The 18,446-nt window shown below is 40.6% G+C and overlaps 1 protein-coding gene across 3 annotated transcripts in view; it reads left to right on the top strand.

Moving 5' to 3' along the window:
- The window catches only part of SLIT3 (slit guidance ligand 3), a 468,211-nt gene that overhangs the window by 373,116 nt on the left and 76,649 nt on the right, over positions 1 to 18,446 (top strand). For all 3 annotated transcript variants that reach the window (XM_058848842.1, XM_058848841.1, XM_058848843.1), the window contains exons 20-24: positions 3,913 to 4,076; positions 6,270 to 6,402; positions 14,887 to 14,955; positions 15,982 to 16,053; positions 16,236 to 16,307. In XM_058848842.1, coding sequence (XP_058704825.1) covers positions 3,913 to 4,076; positions 6,270 to 6,402; positions 14,887 to 14,955; positions 15,982 to 16,053; positions 16,236 to 16,307 — 510 coding nt within the window. The remainder of the gene's footprint in view (positions 1 to 3,912; positions 4,077 to 6,269; positions 6,403 to 14,886; positions 14,956 to 15,981; positions 16,054 to 16,235; positions 16,308 to 18,446) is intronic.

Genomic DNA, 18,446 nt, shown 5'->3' with positions numbered 1-18,446 from the left:
GAGAAACACAAGCAGATTATTTTTATTGACTGGTCAAAGCAAGTGGCACTTGCTGAAAGCTTGTTGTCATTGTGCTGCAGGCAGTGCCTGCTCCTCTCAGTTATCCCTGTGCTTCCCTCTGTGGCTGCCACTGTACAGGGATTCTCTGAATCAGTCTGTGAAATCCCCACCTTGCTTTCATAGAATTTTCTTTATCATATTTTGTTAGAAAATAGCCCATTTTCTTTCCTCATCTGTGGGAAAAGATTGTTGCTCTTTCTAGCGAGAGCAATTAAAGCTGCTGCTAATTAGAATGCATTGCTTTGGCACTGATTTATAATCCTGCTGGTTCCTTGCTGTGTCTTGGTGGAAAAGTTTGTTCTTTGACACATTTTCATTCTGTGTTTGATCTACAGACAGAAAAGGTGTGGTTTTGACTTCTTTAGACCTTGGGTTGAGGCCATGGTGATTTTTGACATATAAATACAAAATTCAGCTTTGTTCATTTCCCGGCAGTGCTCCATTGTACGTGGATTTATTGGATGACACCACCAGTGAAGTTAGTTGGTGTGACTGCATTCCCTGTTCAGCCCACACTTTGGGATCTATTTGGGAATTGGAATGCCTTACTTTTGCATCTATCAATGGGAGGCAAAAATTCATGCAGAGTTCCATTTCCATTTTTATATTGGCATATTTACAGCACTAAAGAACATTGCTCCTTTTTCTCTTACCCTTTGTGAGTCAGTCTCGTTGATATTCTGAAAACATGGACAACTCTGAAAATAATACCCTATCTAATGATTTTCAATAGAGGAAGAACACCTATTTTATGGAAAAAAATAGCAATTTTTATTTCTTTATTGGTCAAACTAGGCACTGTAGCATCTTAGTTTGAAGTGCACTTGCACTTCTTCACACAGAGAGTTCAGTCATGTCTTTTAGTCCTTACACAGTGAAAGGAAGATATTTGCAGGCAGAACTGCTTTTCCATGGATTATTATTAAAATGACTGCATGAAGCTAATGCCAGAATGACAAACAACTATTCTTGTATAAACTTAACCCAAATTCCAGAATATATTTTCAACCTAATTTCAGAAACATCCAGAGGTGTTCCAGCTTGTTTTTCTAACAGGTCACTAGAATCCATTTAAATAGTTAATATTCTTTGCAATTTTGAAGAGGCACTTGTAGTAGGATATGCATATTTCATTCCTCAAGACTTCTGTTTCCCCTTGATTTTTCAAATATGTCTATGTCCTTGAGTAAACACTTCTGAATTTAATGTTAGTACAAAATCTCTGCTAAAAGTCTGATTGCTGTATTTCTGTCTGAGGGGGTAAATCACTATTGTTTGTAATATCTGATTATTAATGATGAGTTTTCACATCAATTTTTCTGCCCAACATTACTGTTTCTGATTTGAGAACTCCACTTGAATAGTCAGTTTCCTCAGTAAAGCTTTTGCATATAAATAGCCTTTCCAGACTTTCAATTCCATTCCAATTCAAGTAGGAAATCTCTTTATCCAGGTGATACTTTAAGGAGAGACTTCATCTTACATTTCTATCAAAAGTTGCATCACAGTCTTTCCAGGGAAGGAGCATGCATGTAGGGACATTTGTGAACTTCATACTGCATTAAAGCTAAAAATCCCTGCTCTGCAGCTGGACAAAGATAAAATGTAGATGCTGCTAAAGTGGCAGAAGGATGTGTGGAATTGCTGACAAGATAAATTTGTCCCTTTTTTGCCTGTAGTGATTTGAATTTCTAAATGGGACAATGTTAAATTTGTTAATTTTATCTGTAACAATCTATTTCTTTCTTACTTGCTGAGAAAAAGCATAATCTAAACTGAAGATTCCAAACATGTTACATCATATGTTAACCTGTATTTGCCAAGAGGAAAAGGAGGTTTTGTGGATAGTTTCTGCTGCTCAGCTAGTGAGCAATAGCACATTAAGTCAAAACAATCTCTCCTCTCTAGACAGGGATAATTACTATTTTTTGATATGGAGCGTTTTGTAGATTGAATGTTTGTGAAAGTTTTTGATATATCTTGGTAAGATACTCTCTAAATGTGCAAAATGTCCTTTACTCTCAGAGCTGCTGGTTTTCCAGAAACCAGATTATACACACCTGCTGTTTGTTTCCAATTGTAGGTTATTAAATTCTGAGGATTTGTGTCATGCAAGTAGTTCTGTGAATATGATCTCACTCTCTTCCATCAGTGGAACAAATGGCCTTTGAAGCACTGGCACACTCAGCATCGGCGCTTTAGACATTTGGTTTAGGCACTCTGCTCATGCCGAAGTGTATCAGTGTGGAAAATACACAAAGCATCCTGCATGTGGTCCCATTATGGATTAAAGAAAGTGGAAAACAATTCAAAAGGAAAGCAGCTAGAATTAGAGTATTGCTTTCAGTGCTTTTTTCACCTTCTGCCTGAAAGCTCTTGTGAAACCTGTTGGTTTTCTCACCTTTCTGCAGCATTTGAATCTTAGTGTGAAACAGGTGAAGTATTTTTATAACATTATGCTGAGTTTTCTGCCCCCCCCAGTTCTCCTTTTTCCACAGTGTCCATAAGCCTGTGTTAGATTCACATGGGATTAACCCCAGAGCTCCAGGGCAGAGCAGGGATTGAAGTGCTGCAGTGCTGAGAGCAGCTGTAAATGATATTGTGATGTTGGCCTAGAACCTAGAGAATTTAGGAGTTGCTTTGGGTTTGCTTTCTAACTGCCCCACCTCAATTGTGCCACATGTTTTTGTCTTCAGTACTATTGTTTCCTGAAGGAATTGTTAGGCTGAAGTTCTGACGTGATTTTGACTGCATGTTTAGGTTTGTGAAAGCATCTTGCAAAGATGACTTACAAGCTACTTCAGCTACTACACCTGCACTTGAGGTGCCTGTTTCTTGCCTTCAAATTTCTTGTCTTAAAAGATACACTATGATTTAAAGAAATTTCATTATCATCTTTCTTTCTGTGCTGCCAAAATATTAACTCTAGGACACATTCATACATGATGTGAAAATTCCATCAATATTAGTTTAGTTACTTCATTTTCCATCCACAGGCCCTGAGAGCTCATTCTTGTTCCATGAGGGAACCTCAGAGCGAGGCTGTCTCTGTACAGAGCATTGTCAGCACTCCCTTTTTACCAGGGATCTCAGTCTCTTTCCTTCATCTGAAGTTGAGTTAGGAAAGAGCTGCTAAGCCAGGCTAAGGCTCCATCCCTCTGGTGGAGGTGTCAGGTGATTGCTTTGGGGGCTGCAGGTTGCAGCTCTGCATGGAAGATATTCCAGGAGCTGGAGCAAGATTTGAAGCAGACCCCACAAAGTTCACAAGGCAGCAGGGCAGATGCTTTTCACTACAGATATCCAGACCTGAGAAAACTTCATAAGTGGCTCGAGATGACAGTGCTGCTGTATATATATATATATGTATGTACATACATAGGACTGTCCTTGCTGGTTCAGTAGGAAGCCCAAATTCAGCTTTCCAGTGGCTCTGGTTTGTATGGGCTGGGGCAGAGGCAGAGGGAGGGTGTGAGAGTGCTGGGGCAGGTACATGATCATGTTGAAGATCATGCACACGTGGGTGCAGTTTGTGAGGTGAGTTTAGACTTGGGTGTGAGCCATAGCTTGGGTTGAATTCCACAATAAATCCAGCCTTGGTAGTGATGTAAGTATGTTTAAATAATAATTTTAAGCACTTTGGTTTATAAACATATCTCTATATATATTTTAATTGCAATCCCAGCCCTAATATAAAACCTGCACAGAGCTTCCCTGATCTGCAGGATGGAGGAGGGATCTCACATGAACAGAACACAAGAAAGAGCCTGGACTTGGAGCTCCTCATCTTCCTGTAGTTATTTCAGTATTTCTGTATGTTCATGTGTAATGGAATCATGTTTTGTTCCCTTTCAGTAATTTGCTGGCTAACTCCTTTAATTGTAACTGCCATTTGGCCTGGCTGGGGAAGTGGCTGAGGAAGAAGAGAATTGTCAGTGGAAATCCACGCTGCTTGAAACCCTTTTTCCTAAAGGATATTCCAATCCAAGATGTAGATGTCCAGGATTTCACCTGTGATGGTAAGAAAATCCAATTTGATTTGGCACTTGTGGTAATGTTGGCACCTCTGTAAGAAGGTCCCTTCCTACCAGGCAGTGCTGCATAGTAAACATTTTGCTTTAGTGATGGAAAAGGCAGCCACCTGGGGCTGAACATCATTGTTCTCTACCAGTGATATATTTTTATTCTTGATTTCCAGTTTCTGAATTTCTGCTATCTACACCTAAATGTAAGAATTAATTTATTATAGGCAAATGCTGTCTTTTGTCTAATCCTGGTGTAATCCTAGGCCTTCCTTAGTTAACACTCTGAAACCAGTGGGAGTCATGCTTGCTTGGAAAGTCTTTTAGATTTGGATACTGCTCAGGGCCACCAGTAAAAGGTGAATACAGGGAAATAAAAAAAAAAAAACCCTTGGACATTATTTAAAATGACTCAGTGATGCTTCATGCTTTGTTTGGGCTATGTGGGTTTAAAAGAAAATACCCTGACATTTCTTTCATTCTCCGGCTAGTTTTTGTCTTCTGATCAAGCAGACATTAGAGAAACTAGTAAGGAGAAAATTGCTTGATGAGAGCCCTGCTGACTTGGCTTGCAGCTTATTAAGAGCAGATAGGCTGAAGGAGCAGCCTATCTCTATAGAGACCATATACCTCTAAAGAGGCAATAAGAATGATAGAAGTTCCCTGCTTAGAGTAAAAATTAATTCCTGTCCTAGTCAAGCAATCTGGCAACAGGCCCAGGTTCTTGAGCTCAAAGCTCAAGAGACCCAAGTTTAGTCATAAAAGAATAATTCACTTTTAATTTGAGAGAAAAAAGCCCCAAAATCAACCAAAATCCTGGTCTACAGATTGACATTCCACACTTGGGAGAAAAGAAGAATCCTGGTGCACAAAATGTCATTCCACAGTTGGGAGCTTTCTCTGTCAGGCAGTAACTTGGAGTCGAGGCAAATGGAAAGTAGGTGGTGGCAGGGTGTGAAACTCAGAACACAGGGGAAAATTAAATATGCTGAAAAAACATGCTCTTTCTCCAGGTTTATGAAGGACTTTGAATTTTGTTTCCAGTCATTAAACTCAGTGGGGAAGAAAATAAAAAAAATCTTCTCTGTTCTTCTGTAGCCCGGTGGTGCCTCCCCAGCCCTGTGAATGCAAATGATTCCTGCCCGTACAGTTAGGGGTAATTCTGTTATCTTGTACCAGGACTTCCAGTCTTTTTCTTTCATCTCAATGCTCATGGGTGCCTCCAGCAGAGAGAAGAAAGAACCAGATCTGTCTCAATTAGTCCTTGCATCAGTTAAAAGAACAGAGCAGGCGGCGCATAGTGACGGCAGGCTGGGAGCGCTGGCTCTCGGTGCCGGGCAGCTCGGGCTGCCTGTGCTCACACACAGTTGTGTGCTTCCCTCCCTGTCATCCCCAGAATGTGCCACTAAGTGTTTCCTTCCACGTTCATCGTGATCCTGCGGCAGGCATGTGCCTTATGTTTTGCAAAGCCTGTTGCTTTTGGGGAAAATCCATGCTTTAATGTTCTTAGCTTCAAAGCCTTGGTTTCTACTGCAGAAACCCTATTGTTCTTCAATTACAAGATTTAATCTGCTGTTTATGGACCTTTGAAACCATTTTTGGTGAAAGTTGATATTTTTATGTGTGCACAGATGGATTGGCAGCAGTTGGAAGTGTGCTGCTTCAGTTTGTTGTTTGCCTGGTTATCGTTGTTAAAAACAATGAGGCTTTACAATTCAGATCATAAACAAAGTGCCAGGCTGACTTTGAAAAGTAAAAAATAAACACCTAAATGATGAATTTTAAAAACATCTTCCAAAGGGAGAGTAGGTAGTGAATATCATCTGTCTAGATGAATTTAAGGGTAATGTGCTGGTCAGGTTCTCCATTTCAGCTGGCGTGTTATGGGTGGTGGGAAGATTTGGGATCCATACGTTGGATTGCACTATAATTTGCAGAATTACAAAGTTTATTCTTCTTAGGGAAAAAAAAAAAGTATTTAAAAATATTTCTATTCAGTTTATGAACTGTTCATTTTGCCTAAAAAAGTTGTATGAAGGCAGGGTGATCCAAAGCATTGGCTCTAGTTTAAAATGCTGTGATGGTTCCCCTGGATTCAGGGTGCCCCTCCCTTGTCACCAGTTATCTTCAGAGGGGGTGTCTTGGGCTGGAATGTTGATTTCCTTCCACTCTGCTTCTCTCCCTGTGCAGGTAATGATGAGAGCAGCTGCTTGCTTTCCCCTCCTTGTCCTTCCCAGTGTACCTGTGTGGACTCCGTGGTTCGCTGCAGCAACAAAGGGCTGCGGATGCTGCCCAAGGGAATTCCCAAGGACGTGACTGAGCTGTAAGTTACCTTTTACCTATCCCCTCCCTCGAGAACTTCATCAAACTGCATCCTAGTGAGGCTTTGTGGGTCCATGGGGGGTTTGCCTTAGACTTTAGTCATCTGTGCTTTGGTGCTTCCCGTATGTTCTGACCATCATTCTTATTCTGATTTGTCCCTTGACTGAATAAATCGCTTTGTAATGGGAACAGGGTTTATCCGTCCTTGTAGTCATTAATTTTGGGTGTAGGAACAAATGCATTTGTTAGCATCAAATAATCCTGTAGTGCTTCTGTGAGAGCCCGAGCTCACAAGAGGCAGTTCGAAGAAATGATGAAAATATGTTCCTGAGTTACGCAGCTGTGAGCTAATTATCCTCTGAGGAGATTAAAAAAAGAAAAAAAGGGAAGCTGGTGGTGGAAACAAGGAATTCTTTTCTCCAAACCTCATGAAATGGCTAAAATAACAGACAATTAGATTATATTGCAAAGTAAATTCATCCTAGTTGAGAACCATTTTCTAGTTGTCTTTTCATCTACGCCTCACTAGGACTTTATAGTGGATTTTCTTTCCATGGAAAGAAAATATCCTGGTGGAACTGCTTGGCTTAAGCAGTTGGCAGCAGAAATACTGAGCTTTCCCCCTTTAGGCCCTTATTCAAATCTATCCCAGGTGAGTCATTGCTGAAACTTGTTAGAATCTCATCAACATTTCTATGTGAAAATAATTGGTTGAGTTCGTTGGTATGTTCAGTGAATTTTATAGTAAACTAAAATCTGGTTCTGCTACTTTCTAGTACCTACTATTATTTTTACTCCCTTCACAGGGGGAGAATGAGGTGTTCACACTGTTTTTACCAGTGCTGTATACAAATACAGGGCTTTGTTGGTGAATGAGGGTACTGGAAGTGCTTGGGGTAACTTAACATGGAAACTTTGCATTTATGAATACGTCCTTGGAACACCACTGACCAGGGCATGCTTAATAGTGAATTGAATTAAAAGCCAATTCCTGGCCTGGATTCCTTTATATATTACCATCAGTGTTAAGAAGTCTGCAAGGTCATCTCTGCTCTGCTTTTATTCAGGTTTCATTTCATTCAAATGTAACTTGCCAGCAGTAAGATATCACAGATGTTACTTTGATTTCCACTGCCACACTGAGGAATTTTTATGTTTAAATTTTGCATATTGGGTTTTAGTGATACTATCTGATACCCTGATGACATAGCTTTCACAAAAAGAGTAAAATTAATCTCACATTCTTAAAAACTGCTATATTTCTTAACCATTTCTTGGCAAATGAAGCAATAGCCTGGAACTGAGCAGTTTGAGTTCATAGGAGTTTACGTGACTGTCTTCTTCAGTAGGAGCCTCTTGGCTGTGTAAAGCTCTAGTTCAGCTTTCTGCTTTCCATCCAGAAATGTGTCAGCAGAACACAGACAGCCATGGACTGCCTGGCTCTGAATATTTCATATTCTGCAAATATAACCTTTGAATCTGTCCCAGCTGTCTCAAAACTCAATCCTGATCTCATTCTCCTCTCAACCAACATAAGCTGAGCTCCTTATTTGTATCTACACCAAAAGATGGGTTGCAGGTACCGAAGCATGAAAATTTCATGTGTTTGTGGAAACTGTGACGAGAATTAAATAAGTAAATAAAAAATAATTAATCTTGCTTGCTTTTCTTCTGCTTCCAGATTGAGATAGACATATAAGCCATAACCTGCTGTATCATGCAGGTTACAAGTTACCAGTGTGAATTTGCACGTTTTTATTGTTCTGTGTTGGAGAACTGCCATTGTTCCTGTGGTAAGCTGCATCTCATATAGAACCCAGCCTCTTGCCTCATCTTGAGGACAGCTGGAACCTGGCAGAGGGAACCCAAAAGCTTCCTGGGCACAACAACAAACTTGCCTTGTTCAGTTTCCCAAGCCCACAGTCCCAGGTGCCGAGGAGGTGACAAGGACATGCAGAGCCTCCTGTCCCTGTGTCCCACAGCTCCCTCCCTGCAGGAGGGACAGGATGCACTGGAGCATTTCAGTGCAATTTTTATGAATGCACCAGTCTGACATTTACAACCTTCCCTTGCTGACGTATTCGTCTGCCAGGCACATTGGTTGCAGTGCTTTTTATTAAACTGCAGTGATTTTGTGCAACATGGCTTAGGAAAAAGATCTTCCACATATCTACTTATGCCATTCTCTTGTGGCTGAATGTAGCCTTCTCAGATGTTCCTTTAAATTCTCTTAGAGGTCTTAAAATAGTCTTAAAACAGGAATCCTTGCCTTGTAACAGATATTAAATAGCACTGTGCAAAAATAAGCATATCTCTTGCACAGGCACATAGGGGAAATGTTCCCCTTTCTGGGTCAAATTTCACTGTACCTACACTCAGCAAAAGAGATCCCCAGCAAAGTTTTATCCTTGCTCCTCTCAGTGTTCATTCTGAGTTTCTGTTTCAATGTATATATAGACAAGACATGTGAAAACCATTAACTCCTTCATATTTAGAGCTTGGAATGATAGGAGACATCCCTGTGTTTGGTTTGTACCACCCTTGGGAGCTGGGATTACCTTGGCATGGAAGGCTGTCATCTAGAACAGAGCTGAAAAGATCACTAAGTGTCCTGGCTTTCTGGAGGAGTGATGATGCAAAAAATTTCTCTTTTCCAGAAACAAAAATTTCTATTGTCCTTCAGAAAACCCCATCATCATGGACAAACTTTCTTGCAGCTTCTTGGGAATAGGAAAATATGTTGTTTCTTGCAAATTCTTTCACTGTATGTTCCTCCACTGTATATTTACGTACTGCCTACATTTTTTCCCACTGTTTGCTTGCCCCGAAGAGAAACCTTGGGGTTTTTGAACATATCCAGTTTTCTGCTCCAGATGTTCTAAAGTAAAATGTTCATGCAATGAGCTAGTTTGGAACTCAGCCTCACTGCTGCTTAGTGTTTTAGGTTTTCCTTTTCTTCTATTTTTTTTTTTCCCCTAAATCTGTTTGAACTAAGTTTCCCATGCTCTTTCTCCTTTTATGTATTACCTCAAGTGTGTGAACACTAGATTTTTTCCTTTTATTCACAAAAGTATAGTCTATTTCTAATAAAGTCTTATCTGACAGCATCCAGCTGCTTTTATGGACCTACAGCAAATAACATTTTGCACTGGGGAAAAACATTGGAGGCAATTATGTGGACGGCGTGTGCACAAGCTGTAACATAATGAGCGTGGTGTGTTTTAGAATAAATATGTACCAATCATGTCATCTCTAAACTCCAAATGTTGTCATGACACTGGGCTATAGGATAGCACTGGTGGGATTGTTAGAAAAACCTGCATCCATACATCATTGTTAGTGATTATTTCTCCTTCCATTTATATTAATGCAGGCTAATATTTACATTACTTTTGCCATTTCTCTTTCCTCACAAACCTTCTCTCTCCCTTTTCTGTTTTTTGTTCTGCCTGGTAGGTTCATGTATTTGACACATCAGTTTTCATATCTACTGGGAGGTATTTACCACCAATCCCAGCCCTTTTTTTCCAGCTCCCAAGACACTTGTGATTTCCTTTGACTTGTGACTAAAGCAGTGGCTCCTACCTGGGCCGTGCTAATCCATGCTACAAATATGCCCAAAGCAGTTTTGATAGGTGTGGAATATTGGAACAGTTTAGCACCGTTTTTCAGTTTGCCTGTCTTGCTGCTGATCAAAGGGAAACTCTGGAGGGAGGTATTTGATGAAAATGATCTGCTTGAGAATGCAAATGCTCTTGCTTGTCTGGCAATTCACACTGTCCTGCACAATGACCCCCAGCACAGGCATCAGGGAATTTTCCTTTGATAACAAAGGAGAGAAACAATTAGGTGTACAGGGTCCTGCTCATTTTCTGCAGAGGAGGATTGTCCCATTGAGAGAAGAGAGAGTTCTATACAGGATATTTTGGTTACAGATGAAATAGAGGAATTATCCTGCATTTCAAACCTGATAGTTTAGAAAAAGTTAATAATATCAGTACTATCAAATAATGTGTTCAGTGACTGGTAAAGTTTGGGTATGTATCAGAAAGGTGACATTAGCACTAGCAGAGACTAAAATTTAACTTTCTCTCAAGCACAGCCACGTTTCTGTGTGTCAGGCATGGAGGTTGTGATCTGATGTACAAGTACAGCAGAACCCAGAGTCCAAATCTGCCAAAGCTTACAAAAGTTCAAGATCCATATTTGAACCTAGATCCACACTTGATTTTTGTTTCTTCTAAAGAAACTGAAATTGAAGCTCTTAAAATTCATGTTTTGTGGATGTTTCATCTTTCACAGTCCAATTCTTTTTTAGACCACCATTTTTAGGAAATAAAATTTGACTCAAAATTTTAGGATACTGTGTATGGACATTAAAGACTTTGGGATGTAAGTTAATTTTAGAGCTACCTAAAATTGCCAAGTATCTTGATTTTTGTAATGTAACATTCTCTGTGGAATACTTCAAGGTTTTCTGCCTTTTCAATTGCTGCCTGAGAACTGATTTCTCTCTCCAGTTTCTCCTCTTAGCACAGATTGCCACTACGAGCTTGACTTTATGACTGAATAGACATTTCAGTACAAAAAGGATTCCAAGTGATTCAAATCGTTACACGATGCTCTGGCACCTTGTGCTGGTTATATCACCTCCAATCCAAAAGGTTTCAGTACAAAAATAGACAAGTTGGGAAAAGAGCAGCTGTCATCTTTTATGCATACTTTTAAATTTTTTATGTGCAATGTTGGTGTGTGTGGAAGATGCTGGATGAGCCCTGGGGCTGCTGCAGGCCCTGTCCCACAGTGCCAACCCCCTTGGCCATGTTCTAGAAGAAACCTTTCCAGGTGGGGAGGTGGTGGCTTGCTTTGGGAGCTGAACACATATTTGGGGGTTTTTTTGGTTTGGTTTTTTTTTTCACTTTTTGATCTGGTAATTGCTTGTTGGTTACAAGTCATTATTGAGATTTGAGGATTCTCAGCAACATTCATAGGGTAAAGAAAAAACCAAAACCCTCTAATCTGATATTTAAACTAGAGCCTAGAAACCTTAGGAAGCAAATGAGGTTGTTTTGGATAGCAGTCAGGGTCTGTTTTAAGGCAACTGACACTCACTCTTGACTCTGTATATTAATAATTTGATTCCCAGAATTAAAATGAGACGTATTTTTCTTCATTCATATCAGAATTTCTTTGCATACCAGATGCCATGGACATCTTATTCCTTTGGCTAAATACTGGAAAAAATTAAAAATTTAATCTTCCTTCCACATTCACTCTTTTATGGCTATTTTGAGGGGTTTTTTTTGGCAGGGCATCTGTAGCTTCATCTGTGGTTTTTTTTTAATTTATATAGATGTATACATAAATACACAAAGTTTTGTGTCTCTGCCCATTTGCCCTCAGGAATAATTCTTCTATTCACTGTGTCCAGCTTCCAATCCCCCTGCAGCCCCCATCCATCCTGCTGAGCCCAGCAGCTCCCCTGCACGCCCCAGCTCTGACAGAGGCACCTCCCCTGCTGCAGTTGTTTGCCTCCAATCCTGCATCCCAGATCCTCCTGATACTTGGCAACCTCTTATGCCCTAAAAGCCTTGGTTATTTTAAATTCCCTGTGCTTAAATGTGCTTTCAGAATTGCCTTCAGCTTAGAAAATGCTGCCACGCTTTGGATAATGGGGTGAGAGGTTTAGCAGTGGTGAATTGTTCTGATGGATGCATGAAAAGTGTGTTATCAGTACTTTTTTCAGAGTTAAATTGTGTTTATTCAGAAACTGTACCACTGGTATGAGTATTGCAGTTTTCTGCTAGCACATTTATATAACCATCAAATTGCTGCAGTGCAAATCCAGAGCTATTCAAAGCAGATCTTCTGTAGGAGTTTAACTCCAGGGGTCTGCATGTCTATGTTAGTCTGACTCATAAAGCACTGAATTAAAATGTGCACCCTTGACTTTTGATTGCCCCAGAAAGCAAAAGAGGAGGGAGAAACTTTGGCTCACTACCATCAGTTTGTTTAAATTGCAGGCTGTTTCATACTGAGATCCAACAAGAGAATATCCTGAAAATACATTCCTGAAGAATTCAACATATTGCAAGAGTCTCCTTTCCTAAACTAAAATCATATATAACTTGCAAATACATAATACATGACCTGCTTTTGATTTCCTTTAGAAATCCTTAGAATTTTACATTTGGAATAAAGACTAGAACCTTAACCTGCCCTCTTGCATGGGTTTGAGATTTGTGATTTCCTGGGATGAAGGAGAAGGCACAGACTCCCAGTATCTTGCTGCATCCACAGCAGGCTGGGGAAAAGAGACGTGGTTTGCCCTGTTAAAAAATGTGACATGCATGTCTAAATTCTGAGAATCTCCCACATAGCAATTTATAGTGGGAAATTACCAAGGAACTCCATTTTCACAATGTTTTATAACAATTTCACAATAATTTATAACAGATTCAGCCAAAATTAAGCAAGTGGCTTTCCACAACTAACCTGTCCTCTGGCTCGTGACTGTCCCTGCTTTGCTGGCTCTGAAACTCTCTCACTCAACACTCATGATCATTGTCAGGGGAGAGATTAATTAGTTCAGTAGGGTTTTTTAATTGAGAAAGTAATTTATTTTGGTTAAAAAGTCAGAAGTCAGTATTCCCACCGTGTCCAGCCTAATCCTGGCAGGAGTTAGGTGAGCTCCAGTGCATTCTCAGGGGTAACTCTGCCAGGATGGGATCCTGTGCACAGCCAGAAGGGATAACTGTGAGCCTGGCTGGAGTAGTTCAGTTGGAGTTCAGCAGAAAAGAGATTTGAAGCAGCAGAGAATGTTGAGAGATAATTAAGCTGGAACAAATGGGGGAAAAAATAATGCTGGCTATAAAATACATTATGTAAGAAATTCTGTTTTTTTTATAGATTTTATTTTTTGAAAGATGTAAAAATAAAGTTTGTGGGAAAGTTTTCTTGGATTTAGTTTACACAAGTATCTCTGTGCTGTTACAGTTAACACAGAAAGGGAACACAGAGCACAAGGATAATCTATTATTATTGTTGTTTGCTATTGTAAGTGCAGAATAAGGGGGCCTGTTGCCAAAGAAAAGGAAATTGTATGTGTGGAATAAAAATTCTTAACATGATTATCGGATTCTGTTTTCAGCAGCAGAGGCAGCACATTAAGTGTTCTGGTGTCTGTGGGCTGCATTTCCTGGCTACACTTGATTATGTTTCAAAACATTCCATATCATTGCATTGCCTCATGTCTACCTCAGGAAAAGTCAGCTGCATTGTGTAAGGAAGAGAAATATCATTTTCTCTTTCATCCCAGCTATGGAGGGAGGAATGCCTTCCTCCTCCCTGGTGCTTTCTGAGAAGGATGGATTTGTTTCCCAGGTAGATGTTGCTTCTGGAAGATGTCTGGAGAAACAACTTGATACTGCCATGGTAGCACAGTAGTCACTTTCCATTGGAACTTTATTACACTGGTATCTTCCAGGGGTACCTAAAAGCCAAGGTTAAGGGAAAAAACCTCCAGCTCTGTCTCTATTTTATTGTAATGAACAGGGAAATGCCCACATCCCATTGCTGCCACAAATCAGCTCTGCAGACTGGGGTACCCATGCTCACTTCTAGGCAAGCTTCTTTAAAGTATTGTATATTTTCAGGGGTTTTGCTGAGTAACTCACTGATCATGTTTCTTCAGTGGAGAAAAACTGCAAAATGGAGGCTCTTTTTGCCTGGATGAGGACTCAGGATTATCCCCAAAGCCTTTAGCCCTACCATGCCTGTGTCTGCATAGAAATAGGTTCAGTCGTGTCTCAAGCAGCTTCCACACTGGAAACACAAGATATGTTGTTAAATATATTTAGTGCATGTGGGAGGAACCTCTGTTCCAAGAGAGCTTGGTCTTTGGTCTTTAATTTATACCAAGTTCTCCTCCTGTAGCAGTGTGAAAAGGAGAGGTAAGGAGGGCATATTGCTGTGGTGGATGCACCATCAAACTTGTAGAAGTTTGTGTTGATGCTGGAATAAATGGGACCTTTTGCAGCACAGAGATCTGGGAGTGCAGCTCCTCTTCCCATTCTGGCTGCACAAGGAACTTAAAGCCTCCCTCCAAGGTCAGGGAGCAGTCAGCACTATTGGAGGCACTTGGGAAGGTAACTCGAAGTTCAGGACACAAGCCATGCAATTTTTTCTCCCCTTCTTCAGCTGCTGTCACAGAAGAACCAAATGGTCATTTCTGTTTGCTATAGGCAAGAAATCCTTTATGCACTTTCAAGTTGTAAAACAAATAAAGTAAATCAATAAGATGTTGTTGTGCTTTGCATGTGGGGTAATTAATTTATAAAGTAAAAGCTGTTGGAGTTTCAAAGCAATGAATCAAAGGTAATTTCATTAGTGACTGACTTTATATTGTCCTCATTCATGGTGCAGATTGAGTGATGTGAGTTCTTGTTAACGTGTTTGTGTAATTGTCAAATCTGCCTTTTTTCAGATACTTGGAAGGAAACCATCTGCCTGCTGTGCCGAAGGGGCTCTCTGCCTTCAGACACCTGACACTGATGTAAGAGACACGTGGTTTCAATGTCAGGAAAATTGCATGACTCTTTCTGCACTATGCTGTTGGTGGAACATAAATAATTGGTGAGGGGGCGAAAAAAAAACCACCACCAAATCCCCAAAAGCTTCTGTAATTTGAATTTTGAAAGAATTTCACAGTGGACACTGCTGCCAATAAATGTTCATGAAGAGTGGGGTGCCTGAGAAGCCCCTTGCTCTGCAGGACCCCAAGAGGACAAAATTCTCACACAGGCTGCTGCAGTTTCACTTGGCAGATTTATCTGTAAAGGTCATTAGCAGAGGAGACACATTAATTTGTGCTAGATGAGGCAGTATTTATAATGCTAAGGCAATGGCAATTTGCATTGCTGTTTCTTTTGTGAACAGTCATGCAGATAGAGACACAGCTAGACTTTGTTCTGTAAATTGCTCCCTGAAATACACAGGAGTGAAATTTCCTGCCTGAACTATTTATCAGGAATTTTCAAATCCTGTTGGAATCAGCTGTGCAGATACTCCAGTCCTATGGGCTGGGCAACCCCAGACAAAAACAACATGGAGGAAAAAATGGAATCCTTTAAGTGTTTTTTTATTTGGAAACATCTCTAATTTTGCTTTCCAGGGGAGACCAATAACAAAACAAAATGTTCTGGTAGAGCCTAAATGAAATTTTGTTCTAGTAGCTGTCAAAATGATGTGCGTTTTGAAGTTGAGTGCCTGCAATATATTGTAAAGCAAGTTGCAACAGTAAATATTCAGCATTGCTTGTATCATTTATTCATTTGTTCTTTTCATTGAGTGCTATGTGCTGGAAAGATGCCTTAATATTTCTGACTGAGGCTTTCTAGGGAAGTCTGATGTGCGTTTCCTTTATAGCTCATTCAAAGTTGGTCAGAAAATACACCAGTTGATAATATATGACTTTTCAATTGCTTCAAGCATTTTGCTGTGCAGATATTATGTAACCTTTCCAGAAAGGCATTTTTCTTAATTCATACATGTAAATGATATTTTCTCTGTGTTTCTTCAGTGATTTGAGTAACAACAGCATCAGTGTATTGGCCAATCACACCTTCAGCAACATGACTCAGTTATCAACACTGTAAGTAGCCCAAAGTTTGGATAACAGCTTTAATTGCTTTTCCAACACCATCTAAGCTGTTGAGCAATTAGTGCATCTCTTGTTGCTTAAGCATGTGGCTTTCCATGCTTATCTGTGGCTGAATTAGCAGTGAAATAACCAAAGCCAACACGGAGTTGTGACTCTGCTCTCCCCTTCTGCAGCATCCTGAGTTACAACAGGCTCCGGTGCATCCCCGTCCACGCCTTCAACGGGCTCCGCTCTCTGCGAGTGCTGTAAGTGCAACTCCTCCAATGCAGCTGAGCTGCAGCTGATGCCAGGGAGGGTTTCATGGGCAGGTGCTCATGAATTTTCACAACTAACATCAATGTATTTGTGCTCTGGTGCAGTTTGTCTGGTAGGGGCCAGAGCAGGTGGGTGCTAAAGATGGAGTTACGTATTTGCAGGAGGATTGACTTTTCTCTGAAAGCTTGGGTACAGGAACTGTCATGAGAACAGGTCTCTGAAACACTTCACAGTCTGTCTCTTCTGTCTGAGCAATGTTTGGGTGCTCCACAGGAATGGACTTTTCTCTTAGCCTGGACACACTTGGTCAGAGTGTGAGTTTCGCTTGGATGCTCCAGCAACAGTGTCTTTGTGGAAAACTTGAGCATTTTCAGAATATTTCCTATTGATTCAGATTTATGCAGGCAGGCTAGAATGTGATCTGAAGGGAAGTTAGAAGCCCCCACACTAAATCAGTGAATAAATCAAGCCAGTGGCTGGGCACCAGTAATGCTGAGATGCCTGTCTCAAATGTTCTTAAGTTGTGACTAAAATTACACCTCATATTGAGTGGGGGCCTGCTCAGAGGCTCCCCATGTGTGGTTTATTGCTTGGGAGGTCCTTTTCTGCACTCTTCCTTTCTTTCCAGTGTAGCTGCTGAAAGCAGCTTTCTGGATTAAACCATTTGTTTACAATCTCTTGTGAAAGTCATCTTTATGTTGTTTAAGAGTGTGGGCTGTGGGCCTGTTCCTCACAGCAAGAGCCTCCTCCCAGATTTCCTCAGGCATCTACAGGACTGGCCCCTGCTTCTGTCTCATTCACTGCCTCTCACTGTCAGAAACAAACTCTGCCTTGGTTTTGTGGACACCTGGCTCCACATGCCAGGAAGGTGGAGAAGGCACCTTCCCATGGCCCAAAAACATGAATGAGTCACCGTGACTTGCAGAGCAGCCGAAGGGGATAAATTAAATAGCTTGTCTGTGGTGAGTTTGTTCAGTGTGCTGAAGGAGAAAGAGCTCTGAACACTCAAAGCTCAGGACAGAGGAGGTCAAGATTGTCCTGAGTGCTTTGACACTTCACATTGATATTTTCCATTAAAAAAAAAAAAAAAATAGATGATGGTCAGATGCAGAAGTTTGTGTTAATTTAAAGAGCAGTGGCTCCATAAATGTGGAATCAGTGTCAACATGGGCAGTACTGGGACTGTGGAAGCAATAAGGCAGAGCTGCTTGGCTGAGGCCTTTCACTGTGGTTTCAGTGGTAAAACAGATATCTCAGATTCAACCTCCCAAATTACAAGACAGTTTTGGATTCCCACTTTTCATTAGTAAAAACAAGAAAGATACGTGATTTGGATTTGTTGTCTTAAGTTTGGCTCGGGATCCTGATTTCTAGCGCACTAGGATGGTCACATTTGAGCTGTTACATGAGTCCTGAAATTCAGCCACAGATTAATATATTCTGTTCCATGGCCAAATAAATTATTCCATATGGAGCTGTCTTCTGGCCTGTTTCTGATATGCAAGCTAGCTTGATTAAAGCTTGTGTGGGGCTCTCTACCCTGAATTACACTGTAGATAAACCGTGCCTCCCTCTTTCCAATAGCTACAGTTTGTCTTTTCACTTCTGTTCTTGCAGGCCACATATGGGCAGAAACAGAGGGCAGTATTTTAATGACAACTGTTGTTTTTTGGCTTTTTAAAATGATCTGCTACTCAGAAAGTATCTTCCTTCTTCAAGGGAGAAACCCCTCACTGCCTTGCACAGAGCAGTGAAATGAAGCCTAAATGGGGATCTCTGTCTCTGCTCCCTGCATTTGGAAGCCTCCAGATTGATTTGATTTATTATGGCCCACAAAACTCTGGTATCAGCTACAACTTTTGCCACGTGTCATCACTGTTGCTACTAAAAATCAATTCTCCAAAGAGAAAATGGTTTCCAAGAGACAATATGAAATCTGTTATTGTCAGTTTTTTATTATCCACGCTCTCAGGGGAACTTAAAAGAGAAAACATCAGCAAAACAATTTCCACTTCTTTTTTTTTTTTTAATAAAAAAGAATATTGGGATCTCATTACCTTTGGCTGGGCATGCCTTTGAAGGTAGCAGACACTTCTCATGAAGGTCTTCCAAATTCCTTACGTTTTCTT

This window comes from Poecile atricapillus, chromosome 13 (assembly GCF_030490865.1).
Source record: "Poecile atricapillus isolate bPoeAtr1 chromosome 13, bPoeAtr1.hap1, whole genome shotgun sequence".
In the NCBI taxonomy this organism is placed as follows: Eukaryota; Metazoa; Chordata; class Aves; order Passeriformes; family Paridae; genus Poecile; species Poecile atricapillus.
The sequence above is the reverse complement of the archived record's forward strand: the minus strand, read 5'-3'. Positions and strand labels throughout refer to the sequence as shown.